The sequence below is a fragment of the Arachis stenosperma genome, chromosome 4 (assembly GCF_014773155.1).
Source record: "Arachis stenosperma cultivar V10309 chromosome 4, arast.V10309.gnm1.PFL2, whole genome shotgun sequence".
Taxonomy (NCBI): domain Eukaryota; kingdom Viridiplantae; phylum Streptophyta; class Magnoliopsida; order Fabales; family Fabaceae; genus Arachis; species Arachis stenosperma.
In genome coordinates this window covers 2954985-2975416 of record NC_080380.1, presented here as the reverse complement: position 1 = coordinate 2975416, position 20432 = coordinate 2954985, and the positions used below count along the sequence as shown (strand labels likewise).

The 20432-nt window shown below is 29.4% G+C and overlaps 1 protein-coding gene and 1 long non-coding RNA gene across 2 annotated transcripts; one reads left to right on the top strand and one right to left on the bottom strand.

Moving 5' to 3' along the window:
- Window positions 1-7515: 7515 nt before the first annotated feature.
- LOC130976522 (uncharacterized) lies at window positions 7516-9796 on the bottom strand. Its single transcript, XR_009084698.1, has 4 exons — window positions 9628-9796; window positions 9482-9536; window positions 9265-9393; window positions 7516-7830 (listed from the first exon to the last, which is right to left on the bottom strand). It is a non-coding gene; the product is annotated as an uncharacterized LOC130976522 (long non-coding RNA).
- A 4838-nt stretch (window positions 9797-14634) lies between these two features.
- LOC130973979 (protein DETOXIFICATION 17-like) lies at window positions 14635-17768 on the top strand. Its single transcript, XM_057898679.1, has 8 exons — window positions 14635-14703; window positions 15055-15115; window positions 16292-16368; window positions 16658-16718; window positions 17098-17200; window positions 17258-17344; window positions 17454-17510; window positions 17618-17768. The coding sequence occupies exons 1-8, from the start codon at window positions 14635-14637 to the stop codon at window positions 17766-17768; spliced, it is 666 nt and encodes a 221-aa protein (XP_057754662.1).
- Window positions 17769-20432: the final 2664 nt, after the last annotated feature.

The following is a 20432-nucleotide window of genomic DNA, read 5'->3' as shown; positions in this document are numbered from 1 at the left end:
GAAGCCTTCTTTCTTTCTTTTTTTTTCTCCTCCTCCCTCTACTGAAAAGTTTAGTTTTTTTTTTTAAAAGTATTATTGAAAGACTCTCCTTGTAAGGGTGTGACCAAAGTTTCTTAAAGCCCTAAAGATTAAAAGAAACAAAGGCCTTCTTTTATTTGTTTGCCCACACTCCTATCTCTATAAGTGTATGTGTTTGTCAATGACAATGACAATGAAATAATGATCAATTGCCCTAATACCCAAAAAAAAGATCAATTTCCTTCATTTTCCCTGATGTCATTTCTCTGATTTACTCCAACGATTAGTTACTAATCTTGTTCCTTGATTTTTTTTGTGATAGTATGAAATGAAACCAAAGCCATGAAATTAAGATTCAATTAATTTATTTGGCAAAATTTTAATTATTATTAATTAAGTTAAAGCTGAGTTGTGCTGACCAAATGCAAATGAACAATGAAGAAAAATAAAATGTTCATTAATTTAATTTGGGATTGGGAAAAGAAGCACTAAAAAAAACGATGCGCATGTGAGTGGTTGACAGTACTTCCTCTTCTTTTTTTCTTCCCTTTTTCCGTTCGTTTCTTCTTCCTATTCCTAATCTAAGTTGGAGATGGAGGTTATAAAGTTTATGTACTCACTAAGGCAGAGGATGTCATTGTACCTGATGGCTCTAACCTTCAAGGGAGTCATCGTAGTGGAGCAATGCCAGCGGTGGTGGTCGGGTTATGTTTTATCCAAATTTTTATTTAATTTTTGAAAAATATACATGAGAATTAGGTTAGATTAAGTGATTAACTTTGTTGTCCAATCCTTAAATATCACATATCACAAAAATGTAAAAGTGATGATTTTTATCTTATACTACAGGTCAGTAAAAGTCAACAGAAAGTTTAACTTTGTTAATATTTAAATATATCTTTAATTAGAGAAAAAATTAAATATTAAATCTTTAAAAAATTAAGTTAAATTATATGTGTTTAAAGACCACTTTAAATATTAATCTCTAAAAATATTAAGAGATCACATATATAATATGTACATATTTTTTAAAGGATATATACGATTCATATAAAACTGAGTTAAAGGTGTAAAGTATAATTTTTTTTCTTTAAATATAATTTTTATTCATTGCTCTTCTTGTTAAACAAAACGGTTTTTTCAAATTATTTTTAATGCCTTTTATAATTATATAATGTATTTAAAATATTTTTTGTTTAATAAATAATAATATGTACTATTTAAAATTCATTCCATATATTATATATATATATAATATATATATATATATATATTGAAAATAAGACTGGACATACTGACATAGTATTAATATGTATTTAAAAAAATTCTTTATTTTTATTAAGTCACAGTTGACCACAAAAATAAAAAATATGAGTATCGATAAATAGTGTAGTATCCAAAATATATCCGACATATAAATACGACATCTTAACAAAGTATCCATATTTCATACTTACAAACTTAAACTAAAAATATAACATATCATTAACATCAGTTTTTATTTAACATATCATGTCATAGCATTTCTTATTTCGTATTAAAAAAAACTACAAAAAACAAATGATGAATAAAATTCAATAGTTAATAAATTAAAATTAAAAATTTCAGTAATTCTAATAACAAAACTTCATTCATTAAAACATGATTATCCAATTACTGTAAAATGTATGCAGTGCATCTGATTTTATTTTTTAGGAATGCTAGGAGGCCAGCAACTTTTATGATTTGTAGCCATCAAATAGCCATCAATGATGGTTTTAATGGTGTGAGATTTCATCCAATAGCTCACTTTTCTTTGCTGATTACATGCTGGCCAGAATTTAACATGACCCCTAGACTTTTCCTTTATTTTTACTATTTATATTTTCATAAGTGAGAGGAGAAGAGCTCACCATAGAAATTATTTTCTTTGAATTTTATTTTTTCTTTTAATCCCGTGACTCAAATTTAGATCCGGTGATTCAATGCTTGAATAATATCATGTCATGGTCACAAACAGATCCAATGATGTCAGGAATGAATTTCCAGTCAAAACAAAGTGAAAAAAAGTCCAATTCAATTAATATATATATAGCTTTAGTACTATGAGGATGTCATGTTGAATTTGACAATATAAAAACTGCTAATAAATAATTTAAAAATTGTCTTATAATTTTAAAATTGACAATAATACATGACAATTATATTAAATTTGTTTATATTAAAAATCATTGTTCTGAGAACTGGACCAGACTGACCAGTTCAACCAGGTTAACCGAAAATCGATCATTTGACCGATCCGGTTAAGCTATAAAATCGTTCTGCAAAAAGCCGGTCAAAAAAGGTCAAACTGGTGGTTAATCGGTGAATCGGCTGAACCGAACCGATTTTTTATAAGACCGGTTCACTCCTCCAAGTCAAAACGGCGCCGTTTACCAAAAAAAAAAAAAAACAGCACATAACACCTCCCACCCCACCCCTTTCTCTCTCTCACCCAGCGCATAACACCTCCCCCTACAATACCCTCACTCAGCAGAAGGTGAGAAAACCCTAATCTTCTCTTGGAATCGAAGAACAGCCACCACCCATAATTCTCTCTTCTCCTTGAAGAATAGCCACTTCCCACCATTCCACTTCAGAGCTAAAACTCATCGCCGAACCCTTCTCTCCCTCCTCTCTCTCTCTCTCGCCATCTCTGTCCGAGCTCTCTCTGTCGCTGCTCCTCGCCGTGGGTCGTCGCCGCTTCTCTGCTCCTCGCCGTGGGCCGTGGGTCGCCGCTTTTCTACTCCTCGCCGTGGGTCGTTGCTGCTTCTCCCCTCCTCCCCGTGCGTCGTTTCTGCTTCTCCCCTCCTCTTCGTTTCTGCTTCTCTGCTCCGCACTGTGTCTCGCCGTCGTTGCTTCTCTTCGCGTGGAGTTTCTAGTCTCTGCTACAACCCTCTCAGGTCTCAAGTCTCTTCTTCTCTGCTTCAAGCCTTCAACCCTCTTAGGTCCCAAGTTTCAGTCTCTAACTCTCCCTGATTCTATCTCCCTGACTCTATAACTTTGAAATTTGAAATTTATTCTGAACATGCATATGATGTATTATTGATGATTCTGCTGGATTTTTGAGATATTAATGTTTTGAATTTTTATTTGAATTCAGTCCGTTGATCTTGAATTAATTCTACTGAGATTGAGTTATAAATTCAATTGTATAATTTATTTATTCTGCTGAGATTGATTTTTAAATCCAATATTTTATATTTGTTTTGGTGAATTGTTGTTTTGCTGTTATTGATTCAAAATCAAAACAATGCCACAATTCTGCATTAAAATTACTATATGGCTTCCTATGATTTGGTTGAGTATGATTCTTAGGTTGGGTACCTGTTTTGGATGTTCTGAAGAGTGACTTGATTGATTTACAGAAGTTCACATATGGGGGAGTTAATTTTTTTAAAAAATTTTATATTTAATTAAACCGGTTGAACCCCGGTTGAACCAATAATCCATTAAACCAGTTACTTAACCGGTTCAATGACCGGTCCGGTTCTCGCAACCTTGGTTTTTATTTGTTGTGCATCTGTTATACTGAGTTACATATTTTTTAAACACATCTATATTTGGATAATCCCTCAACTACCTTTAGTTATTTCATTGTTAGATCACACATAATATGCTCAACTACCTGTATCTATGATAAAATAGTGTTGAAGTTTCTGGTGTTTTCATGATAGGTTGAATGGTTGATCTAAATAGAGCAGGGCACCTTTGCTTGAGATAGTTTCCGAGCCTTATATAAAAACCGGTATTGAAGCAGTAGAGCATGCAACAGAAATACGGAGATTGGTTCGGTATTTGGGAGTGATCAATGGCAATATGTAAGAAGGATCTCTTCGTTTTGATCTCTTTGTTACATTATTATACTCCTTGCAATTGAAATAAATTTTGTGATCTTAGCCATCGTGATTTTTTTTAAATAAATTGGTTTGGGGTGCAAAGTGGAGGAGCAACTTGGATCCGTTGATTTCAAAGTATAAACATGATGGTATTCTTCATTTACCATCTAATTAAGTTATTTATTTTAAAAGATGACAGTCTATATTTACATAGACTTTTTATTCAAATTTTATGTTTTATTAGAGTTTAAGAATAGACATGGATGCACCCTATACATGTAGTCAACTTATATGTTAACCATGCATTGGACATCAATTTATATAGTATTAATGATAATAGAGTTGAAGACTTAAATTCAGCTGAGTATGTTTTCTTATTTTAGTTCACTCTTTTTCTTTTAGGAAAACTTTCTCTATACTAACAGTTCGTGAGTGTCTTCAGTATCTAAATCTACTACCAGCAAAAGTACATAATTCAAGGTGTAAATTTCAATTCACTTCTTAATTATTTTACTAATGTCAATCTTAGTACATGTACTATCTAAATATCTTACTAGATATAGCAAATTTTTCTTCTCTATATAAGGATCTAATTAAATAAGAAGCTAATTAATTTTTTATTTCAATGCAGTCCCCCAAACATATATCACCAACGTAGAAAGTGCAAATGTATGGACCACTCGCAAATTAACTTTTCATACTAAGCATAATATGTATTGTGTGGACTTGGCATTTATACATATTTTTTCCCTCTAATTTTGGTTAACTTAATTATGACTTGATGCCTAAAAGATTGAAAGTCTCAATATTATCTTAAGCTTTTGAATATCACAAATTGTATTGCAGGGTCAGCAGGCAGTACACTAAAATTTTGGGATTTAGAATCCTTTGAACTGATTGGATCTACTAAACAAGAGGTTTCTCATTTAGTGTCGTGTGAGTCATGGTGTTAGCAATAGCAATTATTGGTGGGTTTGGATTGTGCAGTTTCTCTCTTTTAAATGTTCTTATTGTGCATTATTTCTTTTTCAGGTTCACCCCATGATGTACAAGCACACATATAGTAGAGGTCATGGTTCTCTATGAATTTTGGTAGATATTTTTGCTTAATGTTTCTTTTATGGTTCCTTTTTTATATGTTAATTTTACTAAAATTATTTGAGATCTGATTTCTAACAACCAGAACTTACTAATAATAGAAATGGGCACATTACCAGACAGCAAAGTTGCAAAGGCTTCTCGATAGTGCAATATGAAGACAAGATCCATGGGTGTGAAGAATTTCACTAAGAAAACTATTAGAAGGAATCACAAATAAGTGGTAATTCGTTTTTCCAATTAATCTACTGATAGTTGTCATTTACTTATGGGGTTTTTCTTAGGCTTTAGTATGAGATTGGGTTCTATTTTGATGTGAAGTATTTCGAGCACATTGCTTGATAGTAAGTTTGATGATGTTGATAAGTTCCTTTCTGCATTCGCAAGGATTGATGAGAATGAACATTAAACCTATATCTACATTAATTTGAATAAACAAGTAAGTTTCCTAAGATTCCGTAGTGGTGTCACTTTGTGTATGTTCTATTATGTTGTCATTAATTATTCATTTTAATTATCCCTGTCTAAATATTTTATATCTGATTTGGTTAGTAACCATGGTACCAAGACTATAAATGTCCTCATGAAGGAACCGTAGATCATTCTAGATTATCAAGGGAAAAAAATGCATGAAGAAAATCTTTTGATATCTCATTCATACATAAGCAAGATTCTACTTTTTAAAGAGGAAAAGTAAACAGAACGAAGAACAAATAAAACACAGAATTTAACAGTTTTTAGTTTCTTTTTCCTCACTTGAGAGCAGATGCATGAAACAGGACATAGTTGAACTTATTAATAAAATTAACAGATCCTCCATTACCATTCAGTTTATTAATAAGATTTGAAGAATCACCAATGGGGCCACTATTTTATTTGTGGGTGAGTTCGTTCTGGTTTGTTTCCTTCTTAGACTAATGGTATGTATCAATTGCTTCGCAACATTAGTATTTTATATTCTTCTTTCAGTGGTTATGTTTTAGTTCGATGAGGTGGATTTAACTAGCGCAAAGTTTGAATATTTATGGTTTGTTGAGATGGTGAATTTGTCTCTCTGTCTTGAAAAATTTATATGTTTGGCAAATATATGCATTTAAACCATTTTTACAATTTTTCTTTCGAAAGTCTCTGTTCCTATAGAATTAAGATAGTTCTTTCTTAGACTTTTTCATTTATGAGAATCTATTGTTCTACATAATAAGAGTTTAGAAATCAACTATTTTGCATTGCGTGCATTGTGCATCCTGTTTTCTAGAAAAATAACTATTTATATTTCTTAAATGATTTAGGGCCATGAACTTCTCAAAAAACTTGCTTATGTGACTGATAAATTTGATAGGAAATCCCTCGAACAATTACGTGAGTAAGAAGATTCAGTACTTCGTTGTACTTAATGTTCTAGCTCTTTTTTTTTTTCCTTTGTACTTAGTGTTCAATGCTTTTTTTCTTTTTCATTTTCGTTGATGTGCCTTCTCCTGCTTATTTGCTTTTCAAAGAGTTGGGTACTGATTTGCCTATATATTATGACTTATTTTTTTTTATTTGAGGGATATAATTTTGCTTTTAAAATATTGGGTTGCCATTGTTTGATTGAGTTCTTTGTTTGTTACAGAGGATTCTGCACCACAATTCCTAATGATTTTAGATTCAGAAAAATTAAGCTCTCTTTCCCATACATTTTTTTATCCACTTAGTCATTTATCAATTTATTCTATGGTTGAAATCATAATTGTGAATTTCTGACACCTGATAGTGGATTTTGTATACTTTATTCTCTAATTGGTTTCCTTTTATATTAATGGTATGTATCAATTGCTTCACAACATTAGTATTTGGTATTCTTCTTTCAGTTGTTATGTTTTAGTTGGATGAGGTGGATCTGACTGGTGCAAAGTTTGAATATTTATGGTTTGGAGTGCATATTTTTATTTTTTTTTAAAAATCATGAAGCTTTTTATTATTTGCTGCTTTAGCTTTCATTATTGTATATTCACGCTCAAACTACACAAACTATATCTTTTCCAGCTAATTTTTGTTGAGATAGTGAATTGTCTCTTATCTTGAAAAATTTATGTTTGGCAAATATATGTATTTAAACCATTTTTTCAATTTTTCTTTTGAAAGCCTCTATTCCTATAGAATTAAGATAGTTGTTTCTTAGACTCTTTCATTTATGTGAACCTATTATTCTACATAATAAAAATTTAAAGATCAACCATTTTGCATTGCGTGCAATGTGCATCCTGTTCTTTAAAAAAATAGCTATTCATATTTCTTAAATGATTGAGTTATAAAGTTTTCAAAAAACTTGCTTATGTGATATATAATATTCTGTGCTCTTTTGTGTAACACCCTACCACACTAAGCTTTACGCTTAAGTCGTAAAATGAAGGTGGTGTGGTATTACGACCTCTAAAATAAAATAAGTACATATAATAGCAGAAGAATTATAATATGCTAGGAGCCTTGAAGAAAAGGGGGAAATAAAAATCGCACAATAAAGGCGCAACGCTCAAGGAACAAGTTAACTTACGTACTAAGAAAACCATAACTATCAAACATAAGATAACAGAAGTAGGAGTAGAATACCAAGGATACAAAATAACAAGCTCCTAACTCAGCCTGCGAAGTCAAGACTGGCCGGAGAATATTTACACATATATACATACATATCCAAACCCAAAAGTACATATACACAATCCTGCCTCTCCATAAACCTCTAAGAGGATCAAAAAGAATAAGTCATGTGGAGAGAAAGCTAAGTACATATATATACATCATAGCATAACAAAAATATCCCAGTAACCACTCCGCTTCAAGAGTCCAGACGCCTAACGAGATGCCTCTCGACCTGCATCTGAAAAACAACAACATAGTATGAAATGAGAACCGGAGGTTCTCAGTATGGTAAAGGTGCCACACACATAAGATATAAGGTCCTGGGAATGCCAGAGGCAATCATAGAACGCCGACACTCAGTTTGTAGAGCTTAAAGTGTTAAACAGAAGCCATAAAAGGTGGTTTTCTAAGAATGTGTAAACCTGATTTAACTTAACCTTAAACCTAAATCTCATATTGCCATTCCTCCATACCTCCATCTCCATCAGGCTTTCACAGACAAACAAACAGATAAAGCAAGCACAGGAAGGTTACAAGTACTGCAAGTAACAAATATACATTTAGCATAGCAGATACATTTAGGCACACCCAGTTAATGCACAAGCAAGTAGTTCAAATAGTATGCATATGATGCATGCCTGTCCTATGGCTGATGAGGCTCATCTGTCGGTTATCCAGCCAACCCGACAAGTCTGAATTGTCCTTAGACTGTCCCCCGACGTGCATCCCCAAGAGTCTATGCATAGCTTTATCTCAAATAATCAATATTGCTCAATGGGGGTAACATTCCCGGGAATTTATATAGTGCCCGGTCACACTTACGTCGTAGGGTCAACAAAGTATCGAGTTTTCTACCTGGTACACGTGGTGGCAAGCCACGGCACTTTATCCAGGGAACCTCGTATCTCAGATTATTCAAATTCATAAGCCATATAAATAATTCAATTATAATTCATTAACATCCACATCATTCTCAATTGCATCTCATTCATCATCATACGTTAAACATATTCAATCCTTATCCTTCGATATCACACCTCTCATTTCGTCCATCAATAGTTCCAATTCAAAACATAATTCATTCTTTTCTAAGAATCAAACTTCAAACTTAAAACATACTTATTTTCTTAATAACTCTAATTCAAACCATATAATCTTTGAATCTAAATCTTTTAGATAATCATATAAACAAAATCTCTAATTTTATAAAATTTTGGCAGCACCTCCTCTAAAACTCGGACTTTGCCACCCTTTTCAGGTCCAAACCTGCTTTCTTTTCAATTCAACACACCCTTCCTCATCATCATAACAGTCACCACAATAAATCTACCTCAGATCAACAATTATACTCATACAATATTCAAATCCAACAACCAAAAATTCAACTAAGGATCATAGTTCACTAATCCTAGGCTTCTAACACAAGATACCTCAAATCAATAATTCACCAAATTATTAATTAATCAACAAGCACCAAACTAACCATGTTCATCAGTAATAACATTCACCATCCAAAATTAATAACTAATTATCCAATAAACTTCAACCAAATATATTCATCGATAAATTACTAAACATTAAACATACACCTGCATTCCAACTTATCCTATGGTCATCTAGCCTAAGTTTTCACAGAACATTATATATTAAATGCAAGAAACCTAAACCATACCTTAGCCGATTTCCACGTAACGACCAAAGCTATTTATTCAAAACCAAGACAACCCCTCAAAACTCAACTAATCCGCTTCCTCCAAGTTCCAGTATTCACAATTTCAAGCTCCAATTATTTATTTTCAACCTAATACACATTCATAATACATATATACCCAATTTAATACTCAAAGCTCAAATTTAATGAAAATAAAATAGAATTATCGTATCCTCACCTTACCCAAGCTTCACATAAGCAAGAGTGAACGTTTCTCTCAAGCTAATTGGATCCTAAAACATCAGAAATCAAAGAAATTCAATATTCCCACTTAAAATTCGAAAATTGGGGGAAGATGAAGCTGAGAGTGATTAAATAAGTTACCTATGAAATTGTTCCGATAGAAGTGTAGAGCTCGACGCGGTGAACGCGTGGCCGCAAACGGTGCGGCGATTGGAGCTCGGACGGAGAAGTTACGGGGATCGGAAATTAACGTAAGGGTTACGGGAATGTTTCTCGTTTCTCTTCTCCCTGGAAGCTGAAAGCTTCGTTGCTGCAGTAATGAGGGAGAAGACAAAGCTGGGTTCATTTAATAGGGCTGGTCCGGTTGAACCGACAGCCCGGTTCGGGTCCGGTTCAACCGGTTCGGTCTTTTCGGTCCAATCTTGGACCGTTTTCTTCAAAATTAGTGTCAAAATTCTCGTTTCGATGAGTTCTACCCTATTTTGATATAATATTCGCATTTCTAATTCTCCTTATTAAAAACTAATTTATTAACTAATTTAACCGGGGTTTACATTTTGAATGTCCATAATTGTATTTCTTTTATTATCATTATTATTTTGAATGCTGCTCTATTAATGTAATTTATAATTATACATGACTTTTGTGGTATTATGTAGTATATGAGGTTGGTCATTGGTGACAGTGCCGTTGCAATGTTAGACGATCTTAATAGTAGGAAATGGCTCTTCCTCTGTGATGTGTGTTATTATTATTATCTATGGGATGATGATTATTAACAAATTTTAGGGTCAAACATATGGGTCTATAATTGTAGACAGCATGTTTTTACATACTGACAACTTTATGTAAAGTAGTCCCTTCCAAAAGTAAAAATCAAAATCAAAATTAAGGGTATTAGTTTAGAATAATTATTCAAGGCAAAAGGTACAATCATAAATGTTGTTTGTAGACAAATTTAGTTGATTATGTATAATTTTAAAATTTATTTAATATGTAATTTTAGATATTTATATTTTTCTATAAATTTGTTACTTTTTTGTAGAAATTATTTTTGAATACTTATTCACTTTAGTTTACAATTTTCCTATCATGTATTTATGGTAATTAAACGATAATCTTAATCTTAATTTATATGTTTTTATAATTTTTTTAAAAATAAAATTAGATCATTTTATTCTTACGATCTAATTTAAAATATAAAATTTATATTTAATTAGTTAAACCCTAAACCCTAAACTTAACATATCCGTCCATTGCACGGGCACTTTGCTAGTATTATTAAAGGGCAATGCTATGAGAGTTAAGGTTCTTGAATCACACTCTTGATACTGAAATTGCTATCCATCTATGATGTCAGAATCCGGAATCTGTCGCTCAGACCAAAAAAAGAAAGAGCAATGCTATGATGTAGATAATCAGTTTTCTCTACACCAGCACCTGGGGAAGGTATGTAGAGGGTTCTCGTAATGAACACGTGGTAATCATAATAGTTAGACTTTGCAAAGGTTCCCCATAATACATGTAAAATATGATTTTCGTGGAGAACTCTTTTGGGTAACCAACATTTAATTACTCAATTTATTATTAATTATTAATTTTAATTTCTTAAATTATTATTAATTAATAATTATTTATATTTTATTTTTTAAAGATATAAAATTAATAATTATTAATTACAATTATTTATATCTGACTTAATTGACTAGAAATTATTTATCTATATTTTTTGTAGATTATTTTTTTATACTATTAAAGATGTGAGATAAGAATTAATGATATAATTTAAAAAAGATAATGATAAAAAATGACAAAAATAGCAATTTCTTTTATTTTTCTCTATTACGTATCATGTTTTTATTTATTTTTTATTATAGAGTTTAATTAACATATATTTTTAAAATACTTGTTAAATTTTTAATATATTTATTTTATAATCATTAAATTAAAGTATTTAAGACATATGTTAGTGTTTTAATGGTTATCTGAAAGTTGATTTGTTTTTAACGTGAAGTTTAGGTTCCTTAGTTTAGCAAGGATTTTAAGCAGATTTTTAGTAGAGTAGAACGTAAGTTATACCTGGGTTCCAGTGTATTTATAATAGAGCTGTTAACCACTTTTGTTGGAGTCATTCTATTTTTTCTGATAGATAATTATTTTTTTTATCTTGAAAATCTATTAAGATCTTTCTTCCAGGTGGTGTAGTGAACTTTTTGTCTTGTTGGGAAATGGATCCTCTCCATTTTTTTATTGGAGACAATAAAGTGTGATCTCTCACCTTTAATTCTATAAGTGGGACCAGAAATAAATAAGAGAGAGAACAATGAACGGTAAGATTAAACACTGGATACCATTCAGTTTTTTTTCCACTGGAGCGGACCGGATCCATTCCCATCTTGTTGAGTCTGATTTTTATTTATTGGACCAAAATATGAACAGTTAGTTAAAGTTAAAAACTTAAAATTCACGTATAATTGTCTGGATGTGAAATTGATAATTAAAAATTATTAGATCATAATTTAATTAAATCTGTCAAATTATTTAACGATTCTAAACTATCCATTTTATATAACGATAATTACATATAAGTCTTTGCCATTAGCTAAACCCATTATAAACAATAATCTTCATTTTTTACTAAAAAAATACTTTGCAATATAATTTTAGTACTTACATTAGGTCCATTTCATGGCACTTTTCTTTTTTTTTTCAGGAACAATTACTTAACAGAAATAATATAATTATTATTATATAGGTTTTTCATAAAGTGGAAAGAGAAAACATTTTGAAAAAGCTCCCCTTTTTTTTTCCTTGAAGAGCAAAAGAAAGCAAGCATTGTTTGCCCATTGGAATTTTTTCGCTGCATTTTCCAATATTTTCTTTTTCGCTTCAATCGTTTAATTCGTCACCTCCTTCTCTTTTTTTGTTGTTGTTGTATCACTTGTATGTAGTATTGTGTAATTTATTTATAAATGATTTCTTTGTGGACAATTTTCTGTACTTATTCATCATCTTTCTAATTAAGTATTTATTTGGCTCTGAGATCAAATAAATGTCAATTAAGTGCTTAGATTCACTTTTTTTTTGTATGGGTATAAGACATGTCTTGAGATGATTCAAGATACCAGTTTATATTATGTTATAGATTGTATTGAAAATTTGAAATTGTTATATTTTTTGCTTATCTACTGACCAATTTATTCCTTAGGATCGCTGATTGTGATTCTAGCAAAAATTTTACATTTTTCACATTTTTTTTTGAAAAATAAATACACCAGATTAAACAGGGCTATGTAGCCTCTTTTTTCAAATGTCATCTCATCTGAATATCTAATCCAATGGCCCTATGAGTTTATGACTCCACTCACTAGCTTATCTCCCCCGGCCCGTTCGCTGTTTTAAATTCTTATTTTTATTCTATGATGGTCTCTTCTATGCCTTCAATTGAAATTGAATTAGAAATTGGATATGCAAATTTTACCTTTTCACTTTATGGATGCGCAATCCCATTCTCTTTGCATACGGGATATAAATTGAAAATGAGTTACGCAAACATATAATAATTAATTTGGTAGATGATTTTTATTAGGTACATAGCTTTTTTTTCTCTAATTAAAAGTATTAAAATAAACTACTAAAATTGTCCTTAATTTTTAAAGAGCTCAACAAAAATAATTAGATCATTATTTAAAAAATACATTAAAAAATTAAACTAAAATTTGATCTCAATAATTTTTCATCTTTTTAAAGTATTTTTTTATTAACAACAAAATTGTAAAAAAAAATTATTTGGTGTGATCACTGAATTTTAAGCATAAAATGTGATTTTTTTGAATCATATTTGTAAAAAACATATTAAAATAAATTTTACTTGTATAATTTTTTTTATCGTGGTTAAAATAAATTTTCTTTAGTTAATTAATTTTATTAAATTTAAATTTTTATTCTTTTACCCAATGATATTTGTAGAAAAACAAACAAAAACCATTTACAAACATACGCATAAAATCATACAATTTTATTTGATAGTAATCATTCAATAATTACAAAATTTTTTTTATTTAATAATAATAAAAAAACATCCAAGTGAAATTCAAATTTTAAAATACCATATGTATATAAAATTTTGATTTAATTTGATAATATTTGAAAATTTTATTAAATTTTAATGATTATTTTTAATTATGTCAACGAGTAGATTTTGAAGTCAATGAGCTATAATATTCAAATGGCATAATATCTTCATGCTCATTTAGAGGTCAGTCTCAAATTCTCAATCCTATCTTTAGTATAAAAAAAATAGATTTTGAAAAAAAATTATTTCAAACAGGGGATTAACCTAATGTCATCCACTCATCCTTAGCCAGCATTTATTACAACTTACAACACACTCTTCATAAGTTCTATCATCTGACACTGACTTGTTCTTCCTTATGAACTTCTTAACTCCACAACTTATGTAAGAATATATAAATTAGTCCTTGGAGGGAAAATACAAGAATAATACCCGTGTCTCTATTGAGCCTAATGTATCCAAGCAAAATAAGTTAAGATCACTTACTAAAGAAGTGAGAAAGCAAATATGTCTTACAGAACCTTTAATTATTGTGAATATATAAAATTCAATAATAAAAAAAACATCCAAATGAAATTCAAATTTTAAAACACCATATGTATATATATATATATATATATATATATATATATATATATATATATATATATATATATATATATATATATATATATATATATATAAGTTTAATTTAATTCGAGTCTCAATCCTATCTTTGATAAAAAAGAGAGAGAGAGTAGATTTTGAAAAAAAAAATATTTTCAAGAGGGGATTAATCTAATGTCATCTTTAGCCATCATTTTTTACGCCTCCATAAAACTCAACTAAATATAAACCTAATCTACAATGTTACAACACACTCTTCATAAGTTCTATCATTTGAGACTAACTTGTTCTTCCTTATAAACTTCTTCATTCAACAACTTATGTAAGAATATATAAATTAGTCCATGGAGGGAGAATACAAGAATAATACTGGTGTCTCTGTTGAGCCTAATGTATCCAAGTAACATAAGTTAAGATCAGTGGTTAAAGAAGTGAGAAAACAAATATGTCTGGCAGGACCTTTAATTATGGTGAACCTTCTTAATTTCGCCATTGAGCTTATTTCCGTAATATTTGTGGGTCATGTCAGCGAGTTGGTTCTCCGGCGTTTTCATGGCCACCTTCTTTTCTTATGTCACTGTCATTGGTTTAGTGGTCAATTCCTTTTATATCTCTTAACATTCTTTTTACGGTTTCACTAATCGGATTTTTCTCCTCTTCTTTTCCTTTATAATTTGAATTTATTAAAAAATATCAAATAAATATAATCCGAACTGAACCATCCCAATATTTTGTTCGGTGTTAGTTATGAAAATATTTCAATACCAAACCCGATTACTCTCCTCAATTGCATGGAAACTAGAAGCGATTACTAATTCATTGCCAACTGTTTCTATTGAATCGACTAACCTTGTGTTCAACTCTTTGTTGGTTTCATATAATGACAGATGGGAATGGCAAGTGGCTTGGATACCTTTTATGGCCAATTGTATGGAGCAGGACAGCATGGCATGTTAGGCGTACACGTTCAGAAAGCCATGCTTAATAAAATTTCTTAATGGTGAGGCTAAAATATTTTAATTTTAATACAAAAATTTCTAAATTTTGCTATTGAAATTTTTTAAGATTCTGAATTTGATAACCGTTTTTATACTTAATAGTTGAATTTTTAATTAATAAAATTTAATTAATACTTTCTTAAAATAATTGAATTGTCATTTATTTCATTTTGGTTTGTTTATTTCTTTAAAAAAAATTACATAAAATTAAAATTGTTGAGACTGAAAATTAATGTATTATGTTTAAATATATGCTAATGTGCTTCTTAATTCATTTTTTTTTGTAATTATCAGTGTAAAAACAATTGAAATCAAATTAGTAAGAGAAAGGAAACTAAACAAAAAATTAGTAAGAGAAAATTTGCCAATAATAGTAATACTTTATCTTTTCTATTTATCTTTTTTTTTAATTTTATTTGTCACAACTCTTTCACTTTATTAGTATTCTTAAAAACTAATTTTCTTTTTTATTATGCAATTTCAATCTAAATATTGTGATTTCATTTTAATATTACATTTAAAATAGACTATTATTGATATTTATACTTTTATAGGCACTAAAACACATAAAACTCTCGAACTTTAAATTCCATACAAAAAATTCAACAAAATACTAAATAAAAATATTTCTACAAATATAATTGGGTCAAAAGAATAAAATTTTTTAAATATTATAAAATTCAATAATTACAAAAAAAAATTATTTAACAATAATAAAAAAAACATCCAAATGAAATTGAAATTTTAAAACACAATATTTATATATAATTTTAATTTAATTCGAGTCTCAATCCTATCTTTGATAAAAAAAAAGAGTAGATTTTGAAAAAAATTTATTTTAAATAAGGGATTAACCTAATGTCATCCTTAGCCACTATTTTTTATGCCTCCATAAAACTCAACTAAATATAAACCTAATCTATTGTGTTACAACACACTCTTCATAAGTTCTATCATCTGAGACTAACTTGTTCTTCCTTATAAACTTCTTAATTCCACAACTTATGCAAAAATAAGTTAAGATCAGTGGTTAAAGAAGTGAGAAAGCAAATATGTCTGGCAGGACCTTTAATTATGGTGAACCTTCTTAATTTCGCCATTGAGCTAATTTCCGTAATGTTTGTAGGTCATGTCAGCGAGTTGGCTCTCTCCGGCGTTTCCATGGCCACCTCCTTTTCTTCTGTCACTGGCATTGGTTTAGTGGTCTGTTCCTTTTATATCTCTTAACACTCTTTTTACGGTTTAACTAATTGAATTTTTCTCCTCTTCTTTTCTTTTATAATTTGAATTTATTAAAAAATATCAAATAAATATAATCCGAACTGAACCATCCCAATATTTTGTTCGGTGTTAGTTATAAAAATATTTCAACACCAAACCCGATTACTCCCCTTCATGGCAAACTAGAAGCGATTACTAATTCATTGCCAACTGTTTCTATTGAATCGACTAACCTTGTGTTCAACGCCTTGTTGGTTTCATATGATGACAGATGGGAATGGCAAGTGCCTTGGATACCTTTTGTGGCCAATCATATGGACCAGGACAGCATGGCATGTTAGGCGTACACGTTCAGAAAGCCATGCTTGTTCTTATCATCTTATGCGTACCATCTCTATTATTTGGGCAAACATGAAATCCATATTGATTTTATTTGGCTAAGATCACGAAATCTCCACAGAAGTAGGAAGATATGCTCAGTTAATCATTCCATACCTTTTTGCCTCTAGTGTTCTTCAGTGTCAAACTAGATTTCTACAGACACAGAACATTGGAGTTTCAATGATGCTCAGCTCTGGAGTAGCTACTGCACTGCATGCTGCTTTGTGTTGGGCGTTAGTGTTAAAATATGACTTAGGGAGTAGAGGAGCTGCCATATCAAATTGTATATCGTATTGGGTGAATGTGTTGATACTTGCGTTATATATTAAGTTTTCTCCAAAATGTTCACAAACTTGGACGGGTTTTCAGTGGAGGCATTCCATGACATTTCTTCTTTTTTGAAACTTGCTATTCCTTCTGCTGTTATGATTTGGTAAGTTTCTACTAACTATTGCTTTTCTCACCGTTTGGTTCCCATTGTGCTGAGCAGCTTGGAACTGTGGTCGTTTGAATTAATGGTTCTCCTATCTGGTCGTCTTCCAAATCCAAAGTTGCAAACATCAGTGCTTTCTATTTGGTTAGTTCTACATTTGATATAGTTCTCACAATTCTTAGCTACCAGCACTTTACATGTTATTGTGGATATTATTATTTGCACCTATATTAATTAATGTTGGAAATTACAGTGTGAATACAGCATTAACTATTTGGATGATCCCGTTTGGATTAAGTGGAGCTATAAGGTAACTTAATTACTGCTACGTGCTTATGAATATTTAGAATTCTGTGCCAACAAATGTCGAGATCAAAGTAACAATTGTAATTGCATAATTGTTTGTTTGTGTTACAGTACTCGTGTATCTAACAAACTTGGAGCTGGTAATTCTTGGTCTGCACGTTTAGCAGTGCGTGTAGTGGTAGTAGCAGCCATTATTGAGGGTATCCTGGATCAAAACGAATTCAGTTTCATCCGACCCATGTGTATCGTAGGAGAACTTTAAATTAATTCTAATATTATGTTATATTAATTATAAGCTTATTATTCTGTTTTTAATAACATTTGTTGAATTAGGAAATAGATCAAAGAAGAATAAAATTAGAATTTATGGAAAAATTCAGGTTTAAATGTGGATATCAACTTCTCGATATACAAGTATATTTTTTCTTCTTTATAAATAAGTGCATTATAATTTTTGACATAAAATTTATTAAGATTCAAACTTCACTTGATTCAGACTCAGTAGTATGATTTTATCAGATTTAGAATTGGATAAGAATCTCAAAAATAAATATAGTCATTATTTAGAGTCGAGTCGGATCAAGACGAATCTGATTTCATTCGGCCCTATGTGCACTACTAATTTTTTATAGGATATATAATTTGGATATATTTTTCATTAGGTATATAATTGAGTAAAAATATGGGTGGATGAGAAGAGGAGTAATTGGGAGGTCATTTTGAACTAGTTTTAAAAAATTTTGACAAAAATTGGATACCCGTTGGAGGCGTCTCCTTCACAAGGATGGTTATTATTGTTATGATTGTTTTTTTTTCCGTAATTTATTGTTATGATTGTTATTGTTTTTCTTCTTCTTCTGCTTCTTTAGGTCCATATTAGTTTTTGTTGGTATATAACATTGTTATCATATCTTATGGATCACAAAATATTCAGACCAAACCAAATAACATGTACCAAAAAAATAGTAGCTAATTACACTTCTCTACACTATCGACTAAAGACCAATCTTTGGACCTCATTGTAAGTACCAAAATGATTCCAATTCCTCTCAAATGAATTGTTGATAGTCCAACTATGCGATACTCCATCATTTTTAGTAGAAACGGTGTCTCTTTTGATCTTACCTTGTGCATATCGTGTTAGCATAACATAGTTATTAGCTAATTGCTTGTTATTTTCATGTACTAAAAGTTAAATGTCTCTTCATAAGTTAGCTCAAGAATATCATATTTATTACCTGTTAACTATTTTCACAAAATTTATGACTAATTCAATAATAATTTTTTAAAAATAATTTTTATTTTTTAATATAAACAAATTTAATATAATTGTCATGTATTATTATCAATTTTAAAATTATAAGACAATTTTTAAATTATTTATTAGCAATTTTAATTTTGTCAAATTCAACAGGACATTCTCATAATACTAAAAATATATATATATTAATTGAATTGGAATTTTTTTTCACTTTGTTTGGACTGAAAATTTATTCCTGACATCATTGGATCTGTTTGTGACCATGACATAATATTATTCAAGCATTGAATCACGGGATTTAAATTTGAGTCACGGGATTAAAAGAAAAAATAAAATTCAAAGAAAATAATTTCTATGGTGAGCTCTTCTCCTCTCACTTATAAAAATATAAATAGTGAAAATAAAATCAGATGCACTGCATACATTTTACAATAATTGAATAATCATGTTTTAATGAATGAAGTTTTGTTATTAGAATTACTGAAATTTTTAATTTTAATTTATTAACTCTTGAATTTTATTCATCATTTATTTTTTGTAATTTTTTAATATGAAATAAGAAATGCTATGACATGATATGTTAAATAAAAACTGATGTTAATGATATGTTATATTTTTCATTTAAGTTTGTAAGTATGAAATATGGATACTTTGTTAAGATGTCGTATTTATATGTCGAAAATATTTTGGATACTACACTACTTATCAATACTCATGTTTTTTATTTTTTGTGGCCAACTGTAACTTAATAAAAAATAAAAGGATTTTTTAAATACATATTAATACTATGTCAGTATGTCCAGTCTTATTTTTAATATATATATATATATATATATATATATATATATATAATATGGAATGAATTTTAAAATAGCACATATTATTATTTATTAAAACAAAAAAATATTTTAAATACATTATATAATTCTAAAAGGCATTAAAAATAATTTGAAAAAACCGTTTTGTTTAACAAGAAGAGCAATGAATAAAAATTATATTTAAAGAAAAAAAATTATACTTTACACCTTTAACTCACTTTTATATAAATAGTATATATCCTTTGAAAAATATGTACATATTATATATGTGATCTCTTAATATTTTTAGAGATTAATATTTAAAGTGGTCTTTAAACACACATAATTTAACTTAATTTTTTAAAGATTTAATGTTTAAGTTTTTCTCTAATTAAAAATATATTTAAATATTAACAAAGTTAAACTTTCTGTTGACTTTTACTGACCCGTAGTATAAGATAAAAATCATCACTTTTACATTTTTGTGATATGTGATATTTAAGGATTGGACAAAAAAATTAATCACTTAATCTAACCTAATTCTCATGTATATTTTTCAAAAATTAAATAAAAATTTGGATAAAACACATATATAAACCAAACCAATACCAATATTATATAAATTATCTAAATAGAAAAATGTTACATGAATATCTCAAACTATACTTTTATATAAATCGATTTAAATTAATTCAAATTATATAATATAGTAGTAAATCGAAACACGTTGATTTCAATTACATAGGAATATTGTTTGAAGTATAAATTGAATTGGTTAAATTTGAATTATACACTATAGTACTAAATCAATCAGTTTTATTCAAATTAGTATAAAATAGTGTAAATCGAATCAGCTTGATTCGATTAT